The 20,646-nt window shown below is 41.7% G+C and overlaps 1 protein-coding gene across 4 annotated transcripts in view; it reads left to right on the top strand.

Moving 5' to 3' along the window:
• The window catches only part of POPDC1 (popeye domain cAMP effector 1), a 339,238-nt gene that overhangs the window by 185,227 nt on the left and 133,365 nt on the right, over positions 1–20,646 (top strand). For 3 of the 4 annotated variants that reach the window (XM_078648448.1, XM_078648444.1, XM_078648446.1), the window contains exon 2: positions 16,955–17,198. In XM_078648448.1, coding sequence (XP_078504574.1) covers positions 16,967–17,198 — 232 coding nt within the window. In that variant the 5' untranslated portion in view covers positions 16,955–16,966. Of the gene's footprint in view, positions 1–16,183; positions 16,239–16,954; positions 17,199–20,646 lie in introns of all 4 variants that reach the window. The other variant, XM_078648445.1, reaches the window with a different exon arrangement.

The following is a 20,646-nucleotide window of genomic DNA, read 5'->3' on the forward strand; positions in this document are numbered from 1 at the left end:
TTCGTTCAACGTATTACTCTTGCATAGTGCATACTTTGAGTTATTGCAGGAGTTTATGAGGGGCTTTGATTGAGAGTGCTGGCACTGAGGCTGAAGGCAAAGTAAAATGTTTGTCAGCAGGTTGGTGTCTCTGCAGAGCACATAGAACAATGGGCATGTATTCCAGTTGCAATTGAAATTCTGTGTAAATGTGAGTAAATATGTCAAAATATTTACAAGGGAAAGCAAAAGAAAATAAAGTCCTTAAACATGAGTAAGGGCAGTGTATGTTTGGGGATAATGAAATGAGGGACATGCGAGGAAGTGCATTGGGGGAGTGAAAAGAGGGTACTGGAGAGGAAAGAAAGGACGTTGAAAATGTGTAGATGGATGAGCTGTGCAGAAAAAAGGCATAATATATAACATAGAGCACACAAACTGAAGGCCAGTACTGCTTCCACAGACCTCAATAATATTTAATTCACTATCTCAAAACCTCAGAATTGAAACATTTCCAGTGTTATTTATTTATAACAAATCATTATTGTTACTCGTTTATCTTAATCAGCTAACAACCACTGACACAGCCAATCATACTGACATGTTTTAGGTGTATGTCAGTTGTTGTATTATATATTTGGATGCAATAACATCTCGGAGAGAAAACAAAATACTGGTCAGGTGGAAAACAAACTATAGGAATCATTGTAATTTATTTTACATGTTCCCTTTTAGAGAGCCCCCACTTTTTCATCCCACTTAAATACCTGTCTGCACATATTTCTAAATGACTGATTGCAGCCAACAGCCGTAGGTGCGTCCGGAAGCCTGGTTAGATCATTTTCTTCCAATGTTTTTTTTAACAGTTCTTTTTATTGAAATCAACTTATCACATGACAAAAAACAATATACAGGCAATGTTTTACTCAGTGATGCATTTAGCAACAAATCCACATTTAGAATACAATCCCAGCCTGGGCAGAGAGTAACACAGTATATTGACCTAGTGGCCTCTACTCCATGTCTATTCTTTGAATGGCCATCGGTGGCTCAGAGATGTCTCCCCTGTAAGTGTTCCATTTTTGCCATATCTGCGACCACTTGGTGGGACAACCTCTTGACACATACACAGTTTTTTCGGTCAACATAAAATGATCTATATAGTTCTCCCAGAGCCTCAGGGACGGTTTTTCTCTCGCCCCACAGTTTTGCAATATTTCATTTGGCAACCATCATCCTCAGCGACCCCAAATATTTAAAAGACATAACTTGATATTGCAGTCGGTCGTTACCTCCATGACTTACGTCATACAATTTGTCACCCTCTCCCAGTATCCCTGGAATAGTGGGCACTCCCAGAATGTATGTATGAATGTGCCTTCCTGCCCGCATCCGCATGGAGTATCTTGAGTTGAACGAGCCTCAGCCTAGATGAGATTGCGGTTTCCTTTTGAGATGCAAGCGCTTCTAACCATTCCCCATTCTCCATACCAGCTACGTTGTGATCCCAGTGTGCTCGGAGTCGGAGGAAGGGGTCAGGTACATTATTTATACGTTTTTTATTAGGTCATGGAAATTGCCTTATCTGGGAGGTGGCCATATTCTGTCCTCTTAACAGCGAGGACACTGGCTTTGTGTCACCACTGGGTATTACAGCTTGCAATGCATGTAATGTAATGTGGTATTTATAAAGCGCGTACTGTAGCTCCGAAAGGAGCATCCTGTCGCTGATGTGCAATGAGAAACTAAGCTAGAGATAGTTAGATTGCAGCCCAGACCACTGAGTCCGTTGCTTTAAGAATCCATGTTTTTAGTGCCTTGCGGAAGTTACTTTCCATGGTATGGACAGCCACGGCCCGTGGAGGGAGTTTCGGTGGGGCGGAGAGGCGGGGCGGGGCGGGTGAGGAGCAAGGTGGGGGGTGCTAAAAACCAGAGTATGGATAATTGAAGGTAAGTAAACAATTTAATAAATAAAATGAATTTCGTAGCGCACCCTGCATCACATTTTGTGATGCAGGGCGCGCTACGAAATTCGTTTTATTAATTAAATTGTTTACTTACCTTCAATTATCCATACTCCGGTTTTTAGCACCCCCCCCACCCCGCCTCTCTGCCCCACCGAAACTCCCTCCACAGGCCGCGGCTGGGTATGGAGTCTGATATCTACCGGGAGGGTATTCCATGCCTTAGAGGCCAGCACCGTGAGAGATTTCCCTCCCTTGGTTTGATATTTGAATTTTGGAATGTTAGCTAAATTAGTGCCTGCGGAGTGAAGCGCTCTTTTAGGGGAATAGGTAGAGAGCCTATACGAGAGGCACCTAGGTCCCACCTTATTAAGGGCTCTAAAGGCGGTAAGAAGGATTTAGAAAAGAATCCTCTTGTGGAGAGGATGCCAATGCAAACTCCTGAGAGCAGCCGATGCTGAGGATCTGCGCGGTAATCTCAAAAGTAGGCATGCTGCAGCATGTTGGACACTCAGAAGTTTCTTCAGGGTGGTTTTCTTTGCACCCGCCAATAGGCCATTACAGTAGTCTAGGCGAGACAGAATCAGAGCCACCGCCACTGACTTACTGGATTCTATTGGGAGAAAATCAAAAAACTTTTTTAGGGATTTAATAATGCCAAAGCATGTCCCAGCAGTGGCTCGTGCATGTGAATCAAAGGCCAAAGCCGAGTCAAATTTGACACCCAGGTTTTTCGCTGTTTCTACAGTTTCCGGGGGGGGGGGGGGATTAGCCCTTCGTCCACCAATCCTGTGGTAGGAATTTGGTGCTTTTACCCATAGGGAGGATTTCAGTTTTTGTCGGGTTACACTTTAAATGATTCTTATTCATCCAGATGAAAACATTGGTTAGGCAGTTATGAAAGTTTTGTTCAGCCAATGATGAGTTTTTATCCAGTGCCACGACCAATAGAGTGTCGTCGGCATATCAAGTTACTTTTATGCCATAGGACATAGCTTTCCAAACTTTCCATGTTGGTGACACACCTTTTTGGTAAAATTTTTTGAGGGACACGGCAATGCGAGTGAGCGCAGCAGGCGAGCGCGAACCACCCAAGGGGGGTTTTGGGGGTTCTCCCCCCAAGAAATTTTTAAAAAAGTAGTGGGCAAATGGTGCATTTCCAAGCAAATTTGAGAAAGCATGGGGGTTAATAAAGCAATTGTTAATCTGGTCTAACAAAGCCAGTGACTGGCAAAACTGAGTGTAAGAAAGGTTAGGTTTGTGCATGAAACAAGAATATAATAATGCACACATTGACTTATGCCCCAGTGATTTACGGCAAAAAAAGGACAGGTGCACGCCCTGCCAACCCTTTCAACCACCCACAAAGTCCACCTGCTGCCTTGCTGAATATGAGTTATACAAAAATCCGTTCTGGAAGGGGGAATTGTGAGTGATAAAACAATCATGCAACATTTCAACCGGACTCTGCGCATTGAACTCAGGTGGGACAGCTTTCCTCTGCGCAGCGCGCCAAAAGGCAACAGAGAATAAGGCTAGTCCTATAAGTTTTCCATTCAGCACTTTGAGCTAAAATTAACTGCATGTAGGAGAGAAGGACAAATACATATGTCATAGAAATTGTAAATATCAAAATGTATGGGGACACAACATATCGCACGCAAACCGTTCATTGATTTTGTAAAAAAAATTATGATTTGTAATATAACACACATACATTTCCAAAACATGGTGTCCTTTATGACTAACAATATGTAAATATGTGCAAGAATGAAAAACTTTGAATAAAAAAACAGCACTTACTATTTTATTGAGATGAATGAGGTGGATAAGATTAACACAGCTGATCAATATTTGGTGGAATATTAGATAAAGACACTGATGCAATCATAGTCTTGGATTACAGCATTTGGAAAGTGTCTCATAGCAAAAGAATTACAACATGTGAATAAAAAACAACAGCACTTGTCTTACTTTTTCAATGAGATATATGAGGCTGATAGGACGCACACAGTTGGTCAATATTTGGTTGAATATTTGATAAAGACACTCGCATTTCATCATAAAGCATTTTTAAGCATCCACGTTTCAGTGTCTTTAAGTTTGTCATTGTTGAAAAGGATACTTCACAAATGTATGTAGTAGAAAACTGCAAGAGAATTTTTAACGCTTTTTTACCTAGGTTTGGATGCATTTTTGTAACACGAACCCAAAATATGTCTAAATCACCCTCTGAATGCATCATGAGCATACTTCGATCCTTTTTTATTTCAGCTAATTCTTCTTCTTCAATAAGAGAGAAGTTCCCAGGTGCAGCTGAAAGGAATGAATTTCTGATCCAATCATAGTCTTGGATTGCAATATTTGGAAAGTAATGAGAAACTTTCTCTCCCAGCAATGTTAAATGGTCAACAATCAGCGGGCTGATATCGCATTTCATCTGGCACTCATCTGTTTTGGAAAACATTTCAAAACTGCCTTCTTTCACTTTCCTTTCCCAAATTTTTATTTTGTCTCGCAAACCACAAATTTTATCTACTGCTGTTAAGATATTTTCTCCTTTTCCTTGCATACTGGTGTTAATTTTATTCAAATGTTCAAATACATCAGCAAGATATGCCAATTTTGTGCACCAAAGTTTGTTTTGAATTAGACCACAGAATTCGTGCTGCTCATTGTCCTCAAAAAGTTTAAGCATCATGTCACGCAATTCATATACACGACAAAGCACTCGACCTCTTGAGAGCCAACAAACGTCTGTGTGGAGTAGGAGCTTTTTAAACCTTGCCCCCATTTGTTCACAAATATGAGCAAATATTCTTGATTTAAGAGGTCGACTTTTAATGTAATTCACCATTTGAATCACTTTGTCCATAACTTCCCTTAATTCATTTCCAATGGTTTGCGCGACTAGTGCCTCGCGATGTAAAAAGCAATGAGTAAATATGATATTTTCATTTTCTTTCTTTGCTAAAGCTATAAAACCTTTTGTTGAGCCAACCAATCACGGTGCGCCATCCGTGCATATCCCAACACAATTTAACCAGCGTAAATTATTTTCCTTCATGAAGCAATCTAAAGTTTGAAATTTATCCTCACCTCTAGTTCTCAATGGAAGTTCTAGGCAACACAGGAATTGCTCAATAATTGTGTCAGTATGAATGAAACGTATAAAAACCAGTAATTGAGCTAACCCACTGACATCTGATGATTCATCTAGTTGCAATGCAAAGATCATATTGTCATCTTGAAAAATATTCTTCATTTGCAGCTTAACGTTTGCAGACATATCTTGAATCCGTCTTCCAATTGTGTTATCTGCCAAAGGGATTTTATTAACTTCAATCTCAAATTCTGCCCCAAACATTGTTCGAACAATAGCACAGCAAGATTGCCTAATGGTGGTTTCGGCAACAGTGTGTGGTTCCTTGTTTTTGGCAATTATTTGAGCAACCAAGTAACTTGCCTTTTGAACTTTCTCTGATGTCTTCATTCTCTTTGTGAATGATGCAGACTGCTTCCTTATAGAATTTGCAAGCTCAATAAAGTATTCCACTGGTTTTTCTGACAAATGGCTGTGTTTTGTGGTAAAATGGCGTTTTAATTTATTTGGCACCATACTTTCATTTGCCAGTATTTCCCCACAAACTAAACACTGGGGACAAGGATGGTTTTCATTACCAGAAAATGTGAACCCCAGTTCCATATAAGCTTTCTTATATAAACGTGGATTGGCGATTTTCCCTTTACACTTCTTACGCACTGAGAAAGATTGTTGAATTGATTCTTGGGTGCTCTGCTCAATAGCTGCTACATTTTGTTCTTCGCAAATGTCATCGTCACCAGCTTTTCGCTTCCGAATTATAAACGTATACATTTTGAGTTCCTGTTTGCCTTCCAGGAAAATGAAATGTGGAAATCTAGAGATAGGAAGAACATGAGATACGAAGTTTAAAAATCTTACGCCTCGCTTACAGTCTGAATTCTCTCCAACATTTCAGGATTTGAGTAGTAGATAATCATGTGAAATCAGAGCTCAAATGGTATTCAATATGCTCGCTAAAAACAAGCACAACAAAGATTCATGCTGCGGCCAGTGCAACTAAGCACGAAAGGTCTTTGGCATGGGATGGACATGAAAACTGACCATGGGCAAAACACAGAAAAACATGGCTATCCAGGCTCTGCTGTGCAAGCCAAGCAGGGCATGAGTGGAGGGGTACATTAACGCTATTGGCATAAAATTAATATGCCACCAATCTCAGAGGTGTAGTTTGTATCCCATGGTGCTAAGTTAGTTAACTAGTATGGCGCCAATCTCGGAGATGTAGTTACAACTAGGTGCTCATTGTGTCAATTAATTGCATCTCAGTTTAGAATGCCAATCAGAGTGGGGTCTCATTTAGTATAATATGCCTCTTTTAAATAGGGATGAACCTGTCTTGTGGAATCTCATTACAAAGTTACCAAGTTATTCCAGTTTTGCTGTACAGACAGTTCAGTCCTGGTCCATAATTAAAAATATGGGTTCTGCGCCAGTGCTGTGTCTCACATTTTTCTTTCTTGGATCAAGGAGTGCATAGCTATCATGCTGCCACTGATCCACGAGTTCAGCTTCCTCCTGAAACAGGGATCATAGCCTGAATACCCAAAACAAACTGTGGAGGCAGGAAGGCCTTGGAGGGAGTGAGTGGCTAGTTCTGTTTCAGTGAACTGGAGAATGCTGGTGAGGGAGAGGAGTGACTTGGAGAGACGGATAGAAATCCCCCGATTGAGTAATAGGGAAATTGTGGTCTGCAATGTGGTCTGACACTACATTATCACTCAGCACCACCACAGCACCACCCAACACCACCACAGCATCACTCAGCACCACCACAGCACCACTCAGCGCAACCACGGCACCACTCAGCGCAACCACAGCACCACTCAGCGCAACCACTGCACCACTCAGCGCAACCACAGCACCACTGAGCGCAACTACAGCATCACTGGTTCAAATATGTTCTCTCAATGTTTCAAGCTTTATTACAAATGTCACAAAAAGATGTTAATATTTCACTTCTGTTCTTGGATTTTCGTCACAATAAAATACACTGAACATAATCTTCACAAAAGTTATTTACAAAAGTTTAAGCTATTGCCATTATAAATTAAATACATTATTAAAAAAAATTAAAAGCCATTGTTATTTGTAATATCAATACATCTAAGTCACGTAAATACAAAACATGTTGCATTACAAATGCTAAAGGTGTCACATTTGTGAAAGTTATAACTATTGGCATTGTAAATGACAAAGCTATTAATTTAGCTATTTTCAAAAACAACACATAAATAAAAGAATTGTCATTTACAAGACCAATAGCTCAAACTTTCCTAATGCGAGACCTATTGCATTGCAAATGCTTGTTTATTCCTGGGATATAGTCCCAGCAGGCATGTCTCCCAGTAGCGTAGGTCTGGGCACTCAGTAAAGTAGATAGGGCTGCTGTAACGGCACACCACTAATTATGTAGAGATGGGCAAGCCCATCTCAAGTGTTACAAATCCGCAAATATACATGAGCATTTTGGGCAGACACAATCTGTTTTGTATTAGTATCTCTTGATATTCGCAGGGATGAAGTAGGCACTATGTAGTATTTAGAAGTGTATACGTTTGTAGTGGGCCTTGCGTGGAATCTGTTATGGGCCCTCCAGTAACAAAGCCCTTTGCTATCAGTGCCAGGGCGGGACAAATCTGTCTCCCAGCACTGCCGCAAAATGAGGAGTTTTTGGGTGGCGTGAATGCGCACACAATCTGCAAGCCATCACGCAAGATGCCTGCCGCAAACCCCCCCCCCCCAAATCACCTGTAAGTAGTGGCCTTTTGAGATCTGTTGGATGTTCCTTGAATAATAAAAACAACAATTCACCAAGAGCCCTGATTTAATAATAATAAAAAAAAAAGTCCTGCTACAAGGTACAGGTAAGCTGTGCTGGTCACTGGCATTCTTTTCTTTATTGTGCGTGGATATTGTGTCCATGCTGCAGCCAGATCACTTCAATTGGAGAATGTGGCTGGATGGCGAGCGTGAGTGCCCTGCACTGGAGCATGAATTCTTTAATATCCGGAGGGACGCAGTGAGGCTCGGCAGTCTCGGGGTATTTATATGTTTACCGGTGTACTGTAGGAAGTGGAAGAGACCTTTGGCCATTACCACGAATATTACCATACCCTTCCAGTGAAAGAACATCAAAATCTATTCTGACAATACAGAAATCCCTAATTTACTGAGTTTATTAACAAAATGTTTCACATCTTGCCAAAGCAACGTGAAGAGGGTCACTATGGCAGAGGCGCTGATGATTTTAAAACAGTGCTTTTTTGATGCTGGGGCTAGCCTGCCCTGAAAGCCAGGTGTTGACATTTATGGCACATATGCGCCCTACATTTCTAAAACACGCCTTGCGGTAAAGGGCTTCATATGCCAGCAAAGCCCGTGGCATGCACCCGCAAATTAGAGAGACACTGTAATCTTCGATGGAACGTCTCTGGAATGAATGCACCTCGCGCGTTTCCCTTTTATAGAAAGTGTTTTTACCGAGGCACTACCATTCAGAACTCAGCAGGCTAAGATAAGCAGGAGGAGAATCAAATAAATAAACATGTGTAACAAATGTAGCTCGCTCACATTTGAGGTTTCCGCTTCAGACAGTGACCTTTACATATGGCTGCCGAACGTGATGCCTGCCGCCCCCGCCCTCCTCCCCTCCCCCCCTTCAGATCTGTTGGATGTTCCTTCCATAATAAAACAAAAAATCACCGTGTGCGTGTGTGTATGGAGGCGAACGGCGAACTTACCTGCTGTATAGTGTTGTGTCTCTAGTCCGGGATCGAGCTCCAGATCTCGAGGCTCCGCTCCGCAGCTGCTCTGCCCTCCGCCTTCCGCCTTGTCGCGTGCACGTCGTAATCCTCAGGTGAGAGGGCTCAAGTCGCATTCCCCGGTCTAATATCGGCCGGCCGGCCTACGTCATCGCGTCGCATCACGATTGTGCGACACACCTACGTGTGGGGCGCGACACGGTAACGTGTCGCGCCACACAGTTTGGAAAGCACTGCCATAGGAGGAGATCAATGTTATCAAAGGGGCCATGTATATATTGAACAAAAGAGGATTTAAAGAAGCGCCTTGTGAAACGCCCACCATAATATCTTTTGCAGGGGAGGTGAATGGACCAAGTGAGATTGTTTGCATGTCTGACTTGGAGATATCTGTAGTGTTCTGAGACAGTTAATTCATATTCGTCTCTCAGCTGGTCAAAGGAGATTACTCCTACTTCCTTCCACAGGTCCCCAACTGAGGATAAGCCAATTAAGTCCCACTGGTCAAACCCTTTTAGTGACTCTCAGATTCCCCAACTGGGCTGGGTCCCAGAGTGGGGTGGCCAGCATGATTCTGTTCTTCCACCCCAGACTCACTATGGCGGCTCGCCATACCAAAACTGAATGGTGAGTGGGCCCGTTAGTTTAACTTTAAATGGATATGCATATAGAGCGCCTCTGTAACTCCCGCTGGGGAACAGCCATCTGTCCATTTTAAAGCCTGGGTCATTCTGCGGTCCGTATGTACAGTGATTAATAGCAGTGAGGTGGGCTGCCCAGTAGTATCTTCTAATGTCGGGGAGTGCTATGCCTTAGTCATACCACCCTCTTGTTAGCTTGGAAAGAGATATCCGCTGAGGTTTCCCCTCCCACAGGAGCTCCCTCAGAGCTGAGTCGATTGATTTGAAATAATCTGGTTTCACCGGGAGTGGTGCATTTTGAAGAGCATAAAGGAAACGGGGAAGAGACATCATTTTGAACAGAGCGGCTCTCCCAACAGGGACAAAGGCAACGATTTCCAGTGTGTGACGTCACTTTTAAGGTGCTGTAGCGTGGAATGGATATTTTGTTTGTAAGAGAGTGTCAGATCTCTGGAAACATATATCACCAGGTATTTAAAGCCCATAGGGGCGATTGTTATGGTAAAACCTCTGGGTAGGGTTGTGGATCTACAGCTTAAAACATAAAGGACCGACTCAGACCAGTTAATGGTATATCCTGAAAATTCCCCAAAGACTATAAAGATGTGGAGTACTCGATTTAGAGAGGCTGCTGACGACGCTAGGTATAATAAGACATCATCGGCATAAATCGATATGCAGTCTTCTCAGTCTGTTGCCCATTTCAACCCCTTGATTACTGGATGTTTCCTTATCCACATTGCCAACGGTCCCAATATGAGGGAGAAGAGCAAAGGGGAGAGGGGGCAGCCCTGACGAGTGCCCCTTTCCCACTCAAATGGGGAGGACACTCGACTGTTGACTACTATCCGAGCCAGCGGGCTGGCGTAGAGGAGGCGTATCCAACTCAGGAAACCAGGGCTGAACCCGAGTTTTTGCAAGACTATAAACATATATGGCCATTTAATCGTATCAAATGCCATGGCCGAGTCAAGTGACCCCACCACCATATCTTCTAGAATGGTATCAGCCAGCTAAAGCACTCCATGATGTCTCCGAAGATTGAGAGTTGTATTTCTGGCGGGCATAAAGCCTGACTGGTCGGGATGTACTAGGTTGGAAATTACTGCTAACAGACGGGTAGCGAGTAGCTTGGCCAGTATCTTGGCCTCGGCGTTTAGTAGTGATATCGGCCTGTAGATTTTCTTCCAAAGTTGATACCATTTGCAGTGCAAGACACTGGGAAACCCACACTTTAAAAGCCTGAAGTTGTTGTTCTGTACAATTTGCACATTAAAGTAACTGTTGAAAATATTAATGCAGTATGATATGAGGCAGTTTTTAATGTGTTTAATATTTCAAGACTATACATTTCCACTGATTTATAAACGTGATTTCTCACTAAATTAATTTGCTTTCAAATGCACAATGTATCAATCCTTTTTCAGTTTTTTCTCAGGAGGAAGACCCAAAGCTTGCTCCCTTTGCTCGGTACATAAATGTCAAACCCACCTTTTACACCTAACCACTTTTAAATATCACCAGCTGCCACTGTAAAAAAACATTTCTACTCCTAAACCTATTCCTTTCTGACCCCTTAAAACTCCTCACCACACCCAAACTCCACCTATCTCTGAAACCTAAAAAACCCTCACCACCCTTATACATCACCCGTCCATGACTCCTAAAAATCCTTCACTACCCCTAAACCCTATCCATCCCTGAACCCTAAAAACCCTTTATACATCTACACTCCACTCATGCCACCACCCCTAAACTCCACCCTCCCCTGAACCCTAAAAACCCATTTCAATGCCTGAACCTCACTGATTCCTGACTCCTACAAACCCTAACCTCTCCATAACATTACTCACCCCCGACCCATAAACCCCTCCCTAGATCCAAACTTCACCCAAGTTGAATGTAATTCTGGACTTTTACTTCAAATTATCTTTCCTTTAAAATGTTTAGTTTAATTTTCGATTTATTTGTATTTCCTTAAATTTGACTTTTCTTAAAATTGATTTTCTGTGATGTGATTTCTTACAATGTGGTTTCTCTGTTTTAGTTTTCCCATTAATTCACATACATCACTTCCATAAAGAGTACATTTCAGTCAAGTTTATAACTTCCGAAGATAGTTGCTACATCACAAAGCTATATAACCTGACTGTCCAGTGTCATGTAACGAGTATGACCACCAAGCACAGCACACAGTAAAGCTGGGATTCAACATGTGTTCTGTTTACTAGCAATACTAGTATTCCATTGGTGGCAGAAAGTGCATAACATTCAGGTGGTTGCAAAATAAATATATGATGCCATATTGTCCAGCAAGACTGTACTCCAGCAATTAATTTTACCCTCCATTAAATGTCACAGAAACATATTCCAAACTCTAGATGTTAAAATATGACATCACAATCAAATGGAAAAATCATATTCCTGGAAAAGAAAGTCATAGATCAACATTTATCTCATAATATGCTAGAAACTAATTTACATCTGCGAGTGTCTTTAGGGTTTCCTACAGGTCATTACCAGAATCTGCAACCTGTAATGAAGAGAAATAACATTTTACACTGAAGATGGTCAGGTTTTGGGTCTGTTTAGCCAGTTTTAGGCCACACAAGAAGTACAAACCTTTGGGCCCAAAAGCAAACTAGCCAAGGAAACCATAGGCTGATTAAAGTCCCTGCACTTTTTATCCCCACCCTAAACATGGGAATAATCATATCCAATCCCTTTAGTGATTTTCCATGGTTGACAGCAAAACCGGGACAGCCCTTTGCAGTCACATAGGGGCCGACACTTGTTGAGCTTTCGAGATTACCTGTAATTCCATCCTGCTCTTACCAAGGAAAACCATCTAGAAAAAGGCTACTCCAACCTACCAGTACACGCATCCGTAGGCCAACTATTGCTAGGTTGTATGACGGTAACAGGCATGCAAGGGAAACAGCCTTTACTCTGAAGTTTTTACTAAGGATTGCATTTACCATGCATTTTTTACTTCAATGAGACTGTTACCAAGCAAGACTTAACCCCTTCCCTGCACAGCGAATTCCGCTGCGGCACAGGTGGAGCTAGGGGGTGGGCGTGGCGCTCCATACTTAGTACGGCTCCATGCCGTCATGAGTCACGGGCGGCGTGTGCTCATGAAGGCGTGGAGCCATCATGACCCCGCCCACTCATTAATTCGCCCGCACAGGTTGGGAATTAGTGCCGCGTGGGCGGAGCGGCAGCAGCATGACGGCTCCATGCCGTCATGAGCACACGCCGCCCGTGAGCACCCAAAGGGTTAATAATACAAGACTTTCCCACTCAATTGATCAGTAGGTGGCAGTGTTTCACCATGTGTGGCAAGTTTATAAGGCTTAGAGTTGGTGTGTGTGAAGGTTCCTATGTTTTAGGGCTCAGGGCATGTGTTTGTTGCATCAATATAGGACTTGGCTTTGTTTGGATGTGTTTTGGTGCGTTGTTAGGTGAAATTCCTAATATTTCAATATTCTTTATTATTTTGCACCTCTGTAAACTTTAAAATTCCATTAACCAGTTTACGCAATCGGTTCCCCAGTGCACACCATATTTAGAAAGATGTGATATACAGCAATGAAAAACAAAAAGATTGCCTGCCGGTTAAGATTTAATTACCCCTTACAATTTAAATAAACTCCAGGTGCAGATATTTCTTGAGTCTTGTCCTGTTTCACGTCAATAGTCCTTTTTCACTTTCAATAAATATTTGAGGACATAGGAGACAATAGAGCACTTTGAAGCACAACGGATGATTAGAACAGAGAATGTTTCATACAGGTAAGTAAGTTTACTTTACATTCTATAACAAAAGCAAAATATTTACAGCAAAGAAACGGTATGTGTGGTGAAAGTGTGAGTGCTTATTGTTTGCATGGTAATGTAAATGTAGATCTGTATTTGTAAAGCGCGAACTACTCACCCTTACGGGTCTCAAGACACTGGGGGCCTTCGTGGAAATTAAGTGAGCTATTGCCCAGAGTCACATGGTGCTGAGCTGAGCTGTCGCTGGAGCTGGGGATTGAACCGAGTACCCTGTGTTTCAAAGCCAGCTGCCCTGGTCGCTGCACCACACCTCTCCACTAAGTGTTTTCTTAATGTTAATGGATGTACACATGTGACAATGGTATGTGTGGTTAAATTTGCGATGTGACGAAGTGCTTGGTAAAACAATTTGTGGTAATGTCATACACCCGCATAAAATTACCATGCATACCTTTACCAGGCTGTCTATACTGCTCATGCATCATTACCACGCATGCTTTTGCAACAAATATTTTGACAACGTATGTGCCTTTACCACGCATGCCTTTACCCTGAAAATGTCATTGTAAAGTCATGGTTGTAAGGCCTGTACATGAGAAAAATGTGTAACTGGTAAGTATAATCCCAATGTCGTTAACTTCTTGTATCTCATTCGATGGTATGGGCTGTGTCACGATGGTACTAAGTGTGTTTCTCATGTATAAATAAAATCCTACATTCGATCCAGGTATCTGCTATGAACATAATTATTTTCTTATAAATTATTAAGTGGCCTTTGTTGAATGTTTTAGTCTTTAACCATTATTTAAAAAATATAATAGTTATTTGTGCATACTATGCATCTTGCTTTAGATGTCCTTCTAGCAAAAGAGTGAGGAGTCAGTAAACTTTTGAAGGTCCAAGAGTGTTGTAATTATATACCAGACAACAGTAAAGATCTCTAGAAATATATAAGCAACATCACTTCCATTCACTATGAGATTGAGGATTTGACTGAGGAAACTGTGTGGGAAAAGGTTGGAAAAGGATTTGGCAAAGTGGGGAGTTGGCTTGCAAACCTTGGAAAGGGATTTCTTGGCTACGTGTTGAAGCCTCTTATCATAGTCGTGGCATGTGTGATTGGATTGTGGGGTTTGATCAGAGCTTATAAATGGTATAAGTCTGGCAGATTGGAAAGATCTTTGAGAACGCAAGAGAGACGAATGGAGAGACTGCAGGACAGTCAATATCAGAATTTGAAAAACATGGAGTTGCTCAGGATAGGTAGAATGGCAACAAGTTCTGTTTAAGTCGGTTCTTTCCCTAACGGTTATGTATTGTGTGATGACACAGGCCATCAAAGGGGGGGCTGACAGAGCGCCATGTTGTTTGGAAAATTGTAGGGGTGCATCATAACCGCCTGTAGTCAGCACCCGCATATGTAGAGGACCTTACTAATGTTCGGTTTAGAAATGTAGGACTAATCGAGAGTGTTGCAACATATAGAATTATGCACATATCATTTATTGATTAATGTAGTGCTAAATCGAGAGAAAATGCTTTAAGTAATTTAGGATTAATTGTTTTGTGTATGTAATGTGCTTCGAGATTAAACGTGCCATATTAAAGTTGCACGTGTAAGTTTGCTTAGTGAGAAACGTAATGTTTTAACGTGAGAATAATGTCTGTTAACATAGAGAGTAACGTTAGGATTTATTAATGAAATGTTTATGAGGTTGTATTAGTAATGCATTCAAAGAGTAAAGGCCAGAGAGAAGAAACGTTAGCAAAGGCCTAACTGTGGTTTTCTTAGCATGACTAGAAATATTGGGATGAGAAATGCACTTTGAGAAAAGCTTGCGTTTGCAGTTGAATTTCGAATTGTAACTTAGGGCGTGCAGCGGGATTGTTCTCATGCATTTCTTTTGCAGGTGCAAGGCCATGTAGCTCGTTAGGTAGAATAAACCATTGTTTAGAACACTGGCATAACGAAAAGTGAGGGGGCCTCCCTGCACGGTATTTAGGGGGGCCCCCTCCGGGCTCAATCAGGAGCTCTCCCGGCCAGAGTTCAGTGCCAAGGGGGCCCCTTGGAGCTAGGGCCCCCCCCCGCACTGCGTGGGCTGCGGGGGCCTGTGTTACGCCCCTGGTTTAGAAGTTAGATTGGTAGGAGTGAAGACGGACAGAATGTGCTGGCAGGTGCGTTTGCAGCATTTGGCGGAGAAGGTGCCTGGGATCCAAGGACATAGCAACGGTTTTTGGAAGAAGAAGGTTCGACACTGGAAAAATACGAGGGGCTGTACCTGCTGAAGGAAAAGTGTCATGGGCGTACTCATTGTTTTGGGGATTTTGTATTAGGGAAAGTGCCCCGAGAGGGGATAGTTAGTTTGGTCTTAGTGAAGCTAGGGTTAGGGCCAGTTGGGTTTAGACGAGGTCCTGTCTAAGGCAGTCCAATTGGATGTGCAGTTAGACATGGGTCTTAGTTTGGACAAGGTAGGAGAAATTAAGGAGCATCTTAGAACGAGCTTGGTAGGTTAGGCTACTTACCTGGAAAGGGAATGCGTTTCTTAGGGAGCCTTCACAGCTGACACCTTTTTCTCTTGCCTGGGAGGTATGTTAAGCAGGGATGTCACTTTAGAATTAGTGTAGGGATAGACTAATCTTTTCTTTTTCACCGGAACAGATGCAGTCCAGTTTTCCAGTAGGCACAGTGATTGCGTGTCTAATGCTTCTAGAAATAACTCTGCTTTTTATTTTGAGTCGTCTGAGACTCTTGCGTAGGATTATGTTTGTATTAGTGCCAGTTTATTTCTTGAACCTCTTGCTGAGGTGCTTGTATGACCAGTTATTTTTGGCTTTGTGATAAATTCTTAAACTTTCTTTTGGAGTCAGTGGTCCTTCAGACTAAAATGTATTGATTTAGGAATCTGTCAAAGTATATTGAATTTAAAGAACTTCCTTCACACTTCCATGCAGACTAAAGAGACCCGTCGACCTGGGGATTCCTCGGAGTGGTATGGTGAAAATCTAGGTGGGATCACCGCGTCATCACTTACTACAAACATCTCTTTGGCACAACTTTATAACACTTTTATCATTTCTTGATTTTAACTGTGCGTGTATTGAAGCATACTACCTGTTTCCAGCTTTTCCTAATCTTTAGGCACTCAATATTGCTGGCTTGCAAGAGGTTTTGGGGTCTATAAGCCTCTGTTCATTCCTCTTTGGCTCTATGTTTTTTTATTTGAACCCCTTTATTTTTTTACGCAATCTTTATATAACGCATTTGCTTTGCAGATGCATAAATCTGGCTTGGAAATGTACCCTTTTACACTGTATAAAGCTATATTACACCACAGTATATTGCCATTACGCCATGGCATTTATCTATTCCCTGTGTTACACAGGTATAAAGACTTTAATGGAATGCAATGGGTTTTAAGGCAAGCTGTGGGATTTTGTAAGTCTAATGATACGAGGTACAATATTAAAGTGGATTTTCAAATAAAAAGGTTCCGGGGGAGATATGTTGACCAAAGCATCGCACTGCATGTTCCTCTAGATCCAGATTTTCGTTCAATCTTGCCTGCAGTCACTTGATTCAGCTAGATTTGATCCTTTTTTTCAGTCACCAAATCTAAGAAACAGAATTGAATTCTAGTGTCATTTAGTGAAAATCACATTTTTGCATACTTTCGTCTCTTTCCATCTCATCCGGCTTCTTCTGTGTTGGTCTTATATTTGCAGCACAATTTCAAGATGAATAACTACACAGGACGTGGATTGGTCACAATGCTGCCAGTGGACCTGCTGCCTACATTAGGAAACGCCACCCATGCACCTCACAATGAGAGCGAAATAGTCTGTGAAAACTGGAGGGAGATCCACCATCTGGTCTTCCATTTGGCCAACATGTGCTTTGCTGCTGGACTACTTATACCAACAACTCTGAACTTTCATATGATTTTCCTTCGGGGCTTGCTGTGTTTAGGTAAGACACTCAATGCGTACTGCAAACATTAGTCTTCATTACTAGGTATATTGTTTATTGATGTATTTTGTGTTTGTCTGTGATTAGCTTTTGCACTTGAAAGCGTACACAGTAAATGTGAGTTGATTGTGTAATTGAACCATTTGGATTCTGCCAGTAGACATGAATAATGTTCTCTTGTGGATTCAGCGCAGATAAAAAACACAGTAACTTGAAATGAAGGGTGCAGTCTACAATTATGCCTCGTTGTGACGCCCTTTCCAGCACACTGACACGTGTAATATTCATTGATGTTGTAAAATGCCCTCAACGGAATATTGATTCCTGCATTCAACTTAAAATAAAAATGTAACGAACCTCAAATCATTCAACTTAATTTCATTTTAAATCAGTTGAAACTACATCTTGAAAATATTTAATGCTGCATTTTCAGATATGTTATTTTTCCACACATACTAGAATTACATGTGTATACAAGTTTTGAGGAAAGTAAATGCAACATGCCAGCTTAGTGGGTGTGCAGGTAATGTCTTGCACATTACATGACGTCTTCTAATTCAACGTATAGTAATACGATCTCATTTCATAGCTAAAGTTGATTATTTTCCTAAAGCTTGCGTTGTTCTGTGATTCAGCTAGATGCCCATCTCTGATGCTTTGGGCACCAGGTTAAGTCTAACTGATGCTTTGGGCACCAGGTTAAGTCTAACTAGGTGCAAAGAAGCTTGTGTGTTTCAAAAGGGTGCCCGAGAATGAGAAGAGTGGTCCTGGGGTCAAGAGTAGTTAGTTTGATTGCCACTAGTAATGCACGTGTGGAGCTAGAGCTGGGACTGGAAGATGTGTGCTCGATCTAGTTAAACTGTAGTCTGAGAATGACTATCCCATCCTCACGATTGGTGTACTTTCTCATTCAGAATCCATATCCTTGAGAATCGTGCACTAGCGTGGGTTGTGGTCACGTCTGTTTCTCAGCATCATTAAGTCAGCTGTAGACCAGGATATCTTCCGCAGTAGCTATTGTTTGCATGTTGATGTTGTGTCACATTTTCTGGTAGATATTCTTGCACTATTTTCTTTGGCAACGACTGCACTGGTGAACTGGTGTACAGTGTATGGTGTATGTCCCCTGACATATTTAAAGTTTTTGATTTGCATAAAATCCTTGTTGCCTTTTCCATGCATGCGCGTGTTGATGTGCCCATCTGACACTTTTTTTTAATTCACTGTCACTGACCCTCGATTGAGACATACTGTGTGTGTTTGCATTGTACACAGATATTAGACACAAGCACCCATGCTATTTTTTGAGAGGTGTGCAAGTCAAGTCAGTTCTGATTGGCCCTTAGCTCATATTGACTGGTGAGCCAAAGTGGAGCCGAGCAAGACAGGTATCCACGACACAACATTGTTATGACCCTTTTACAGTTTTAAAAGACAAACCCCACTGGGCACATTGTTGCTAAGCACAGAAATTAAAAAAAAATGTTTTTCTATTGTCTGTGTTTGCTGCTGAACAGAGCTGCAATTCACATATGTATCACTAAAGACCAACGGGAAGTCAAAGGCCTCTGTTGTGTGAATCAAAGTAGTTACCACCACTCTTCTCCCTGATTTTCCTTAGGCTTATCTTTGTTCGTTTTTCAAGAAAGACATTTTGTCATTTTAGAGCTATGTCGCATCAAATTGAATTAGCAGGTGATGTTTGCATTTTTTGCATCTAGTGTACTATTTTAGGTCATGGAATGATTGTATCTAAAATACTTTCTTTTGGTGGAAAAAGGGAGCGAGAAGGAGATATTCATTCAGTGACTGAATTGCACTGTGTGGTACCCGAAAACCTGGAATTCTATCCCAACTTCCCCACATGGACAAATTGTGTGATCCTCAGTAAATCACTTTATTTCACCATGCCTCTTTTTTAATTAAGTGTCAACCCTGAAGCCGACTTAAGGAAATGATTTTCAGGACTTGTGCTATATAAAAACTTCGCCCACATATGGTTTAGTAAACCATAACGGTGCCCCACATACAACAACAATATCGGCCATATATGCAGAACACATGACAAATTGACTCCTCTTAAGTCACTCATGGCAGTGTTGTTAGGTCATTGGAGGTGGAGTAAATGTTATGTTTAAAAACGATGACTTTTAACAGATGCCAATTGAGTGATATAATCTAATATACTAAAATAAAACATAATCGTTCAAGAAATATCCGATTTTTTAATCTGAAACAAATCATATTTTGACATAATGTATGAATCATTTGATTGCTCTGTTTGTGCTTTAGTACACAAAGCCAAGCTAGACCCCTGACTCAGCTGTGGCTCACCTCTCCCAATGGATATCCTGGTTTGCATCTCTAATGTATAAATTTAGCTGTGGGTTGCACTTGATTTCTCACATAACAAGTAGAGTTGTCTCTGTAGTTGGCCAATTCCTGACATATTGGAGGATCAGCAAATATGCCTAGTAGATTCCTGTGTGTGATGTAGTAGTTTCACGGCACCAAGAACTGGGTTTCAAAACGTCTAGAGATTTTTTTGATCTTTCTCTGAGTATTGTGATCCAACATAGCTGCCAGCTCTAAACATATTTCTTGCTTGTGTGTTTACCTGTATTGACCTGGTACTGCCTGTCACAGTATAAATTATGTTCATAACATGAATGTAGTAAGTGTTTTTATGTTTAGGATTTGAAGATTTTAGCTGACCTGAACCTTGTTCAGGAAATGAATGAGTATAAATTCCCATTTTGTAAGTACAAAATGCGAATTTACAGTTGTTAAAGGAAATATATATGCAGCTAACTTCAACGAGGCTATGTAAATACATTTGTGACTCGGATTCAGTGAGAGAGAGAGAGAGCGCGAGAAAGAGAGCGATGGTAAATGTGATAGTTATCAGTGCTTAATTTGAGCACTAGTTTCCGGTGCTCAGCATCTGCACTCAATTGTTAAAACCAACGCTTATGATATTCTGCCAGGTTATGTTATGTTAATGGCATTTATACCGCAGACGGCTACTCCGAGGAGAGTCCCGGCGCGTGCAAGAGGTAGACTGGCAGCTTCTGCCGAGAATTATCTGAAGAGAAATGTCTTCAGTTTCTTTCTGAGAATACTCATGGTGAGGACAGCACAAAGCTGTACCGGAAGCTGATTCCAGGCACTCGCCCCTAGATGGACCGGATTTATGTTTACGGGTCTTTGGGACAATCAACAGAAGTTTGTTAGAGGAGTGAAGCTTCTGGCAGGGGAATAGAAACCAAATTTTGATTGAAGGTGAGCAGGGCAATGGCCATATAATGCAGAGTTCACTGTCACAAGAGCCTTGAACTTCACCCTCATAACCACTGAAAGCTAGTGCAGATCGTGAAGTTGAGAACTGACATTCGCTCACTTGGGAAGGTTGAGCAAAAGTCTGGCCGCAGCATTCTGGATCACCTGC

This window comes from Lissotriton helveticus, chromosome 6 (genome assembly GCF_964261635.1).
Source record: "Lissotriton helveticus chromosome 6, aLisHel1.1, whole genome shotgun sequence".
Lineage (NCBI taxonomy): Eukaryota > Metazoa > Chordata > Amphibia > Caudata > Salamandridae > Lissotriton > Lissotriton helveticus.